This window comes from Glycine max, chromosome 16 (assembly GCF_000004515.6).
Source record: "Glycine max cultivar Williams 82 chromosome 16, Glycine_max_v4.0, whole genome shotgun sequence".
Classification (NCBI taxonomy): Eukaryota; Viridiplantae; Streptophyta; class Magnoliopsida; order Fabales; family Fabaceae; genus Glycine; species Glycine max.
The window spans coordinates 20,997,372-20,999,685 of record NC_038252.2 but is presented as its reverse complement, the minus strand read 5'-3'; the positions used below and the strand labels follow the sequence as shown (position 1 = coordinate 20,999,685).

The following is a 2,314-nucleotide window of genomic DNA, read 5'->3' as shown; positions in this document are numbered from 1 at the left end:
AATTTTTGTAATCCTTCGCATGCCATATGTATGATATACACGATACATAGAGTGTGAAATTATTTTAATGTTGATGTTGATAAACATTAATAATAATAATAATAATAATATCTTTACGTGCATAGATACTTGAACATTGATGCATATATAAGTGTGCTTGTGTTTAAATAAATAAATCTAATTGTGAATGTGAACAACGTTGATCACATGGCCTTGAAACGAATCAACACAGAATTGAAGGACTTGCAGAAAGACCCCCCTGCGTCTTGTAGTGCTGGTATGGTTCTTTGTTCTTTTTTGAGTCTCTCTTTCTCTCTTTTTCTTGACCTTCAATTATTATGCAATTAAAAATTTACACAAATGTTGTAGAATTCAAAATGTAGTTTTATTGAAAAAATTTGTTTCTAACAAAATATATAGACCAAGTTTTTAAATTGCAATTGTAGTTATCGTCTAGTTGTGGTTTTGTCGGGATCAACAATTGTGGTTGCAATGGGCCCAAAAACCTTGATTTGTTGTTGAAATCATGGTCACGGATTTCACCGAGGTCTTAAAAAAGGATCATCGGCTGTAATTTCGGCAACAAGGTCTAGGCTTTTGGGTGCCAGCAACGACCGCAAATGTGATTGTAGAGGTTGTATTTGTTCGCAATTTAAAGTAATATCAAGGAACATAATAAAACTGCAACTAGAATTTAAACCCTTGGATAAGACAATGTTAGTTGATATTGTGTTGTGATGGAGTTTACATCCTTTAATTTTATTTTTATATTTTCTTTTGAATGTTTGACAAACTTTTTTTATGATTATTACTTTGTTGTGTACACACACATGTGGCTGTATGCATATATAGGCGTGTTAGTGTGGAACAAATTAGTTTAGCTTTTAACTGCTATCGAACATTTGTTTGTTGCTAGTTATCACAATAATTTATTGAAAATGTATGAACAATAGTGTGTGGATCCTTGACACTTCTGCTACTAGTAAAATAGAAAGATTTGAAATTTAGAGGTTGGGCGCACCCCAAATGTAGTTGATTTTTTTATTTATTTGTTTGGTAAAAATAATAAAATGATTCCATGAGGATAGGAACCCTAATGATTCTATGTTTGCTTAAAACCTATCAGAACTTTTGGATTGTTCTTTGTTTAGTCAGTGTATGAATAATTGAATTTTTTATGTTCAGGCCCAGTGGTTAATGACATGTTCCATTGGCAAGCTACAATTATGGGTCCTGTAGATAGCCCATTTGCTGGCGGTGTGTTTATTGTGTCAATTCACTTCCCTCCTGATTATCCTTTCAAACCACCCAAGGTAAAACAAAAGTCTTACTTTATTCAAACTTATGCGCGTGTCTAACTATATCTATGCACACACTTTATAGGACAACTTTATTTTATGTTAACTATGATATTTTTGGTACCAATATCTTCATTGAATCCTTTGATTAGAATTTTGGATTGAAGTATTGTAAATTTCACTTTATGTTGCTGCATAAGGCAATGTGAATGGAAAATTTAGTAAATCCAAGCTTATGTTTGGTAAAGGACTAATGGATGTATTGAAATTAATGAGGAACTCCTTAAAGTCACAATACATTCTCAACTTTAGTTGATTGGACAATTTGTTGTGAACTTATGATGTTATATATTTGATTTAGTGATTTACTCATGACCATTGGTGGTTCTTTTGTAGACTCTTCTATTTTATTTTTATTTTTCTATTATTGGTAATGTTTTGAATCATTATTAGTTATCTCTTAACTTGAACCTAAGATTGTTATGCATACAAATGGCTTGTTGGTGAATTGAGAATATTCAAAGATTGTAGAGATAATTACTACCAAATTTTCTCATTTATGTGGTTGGATATATAAACAACTTTTGCAAGAACTCATTTGCTCCAACGTTAACCAACATAAGCAACTGCATTGGAGTTTGCTCATAATAATTACACCTTGTGGGAATGGTTGGTATGACATTCGTTATCATTTTGTTAAGGTTTCATTCCGCACAAAGGTTTTCCACCCTAACATCAACAGTAATGGAAGTATCTGCCTTGACATCCTAAAAGAGCAATGGAGTGCTGCTCTGACAATATCCAAGGTAATAGAATAATTTATTTAATTTAATTTTGTTATAATGGATACTTAAAATGTTAAAATTTTGTAGGTTCTTCTGTCTATATGCTCTCTATTGACAGACCCTAACCCAGATGATCCTCTGGTGCCTGAGATTGCTCAAATGTACAAGACTAACAGAGCCAAGTATGAGGCCACTGCTCGATCATGGACTGAGAAATATGCCATGGGATAA

At 32.4% G+C, this 2,314-nt stretch overlaps 1 protein-coding gene across 2 annotated transcripts; it reads left to right on the top strand.

The window, feature by feature from the left end:
- Positions 1 to 207: 207 nt before the first annotated feature.
- LOC100790317 (ubiquitin-conjugating enzyme E2-17 kDa) lies at positions 208 to 2,314 on the top strand. 2 transcript variants are annotated; one of them, XM_003547794.3, is made up of 5 exons: positions 208 to 289; positions 882 to 908; positions 1,186 to 1,313; positions 2,000 to 2,104; positions 2,171 to 2,314. In XM_003547794.3, exons 1-5 carry the CDS (start codon positions 208 to 210, stop codon positions 2,312 to 2,314), a joined length of 486 nt encoding a protein of 161 aa, XP_003547842.1. The 2 variants fall into 2 exon arrangements, with proteins under 2 accessions (XP_003547842.1, XP_003547841.1); XM_003547793.3 differs by lacking the exon at positions 882 to 908 and having other exon boundaries at positions 208 to 277.

Excerpts from the sequence above, each read along its gene's own strand:
- LOC100790317 (XM_003547794.3), top strand. The coding sequence starts at position 208 with ATGGCCTTGAAACGAATCAACACAGAATTGAAGGACTTGCAGAAAGAC. Across the intron at positions 290-881 it reads TAGTGCTGGTATGGTTCTTT|CTTTTAACTGCTATCGAACA; the intron begins GTTCTTTTTTGA and ends AAATTAGTTTAG. Across the intron at positions 1,314-1,999 it reads ATCCTTTCAAACCACCCAAG|GTTTCATTCCGCACAAAGGT; the intron begins GTAAAACAAAAG and ends CATTTTGTTAAG.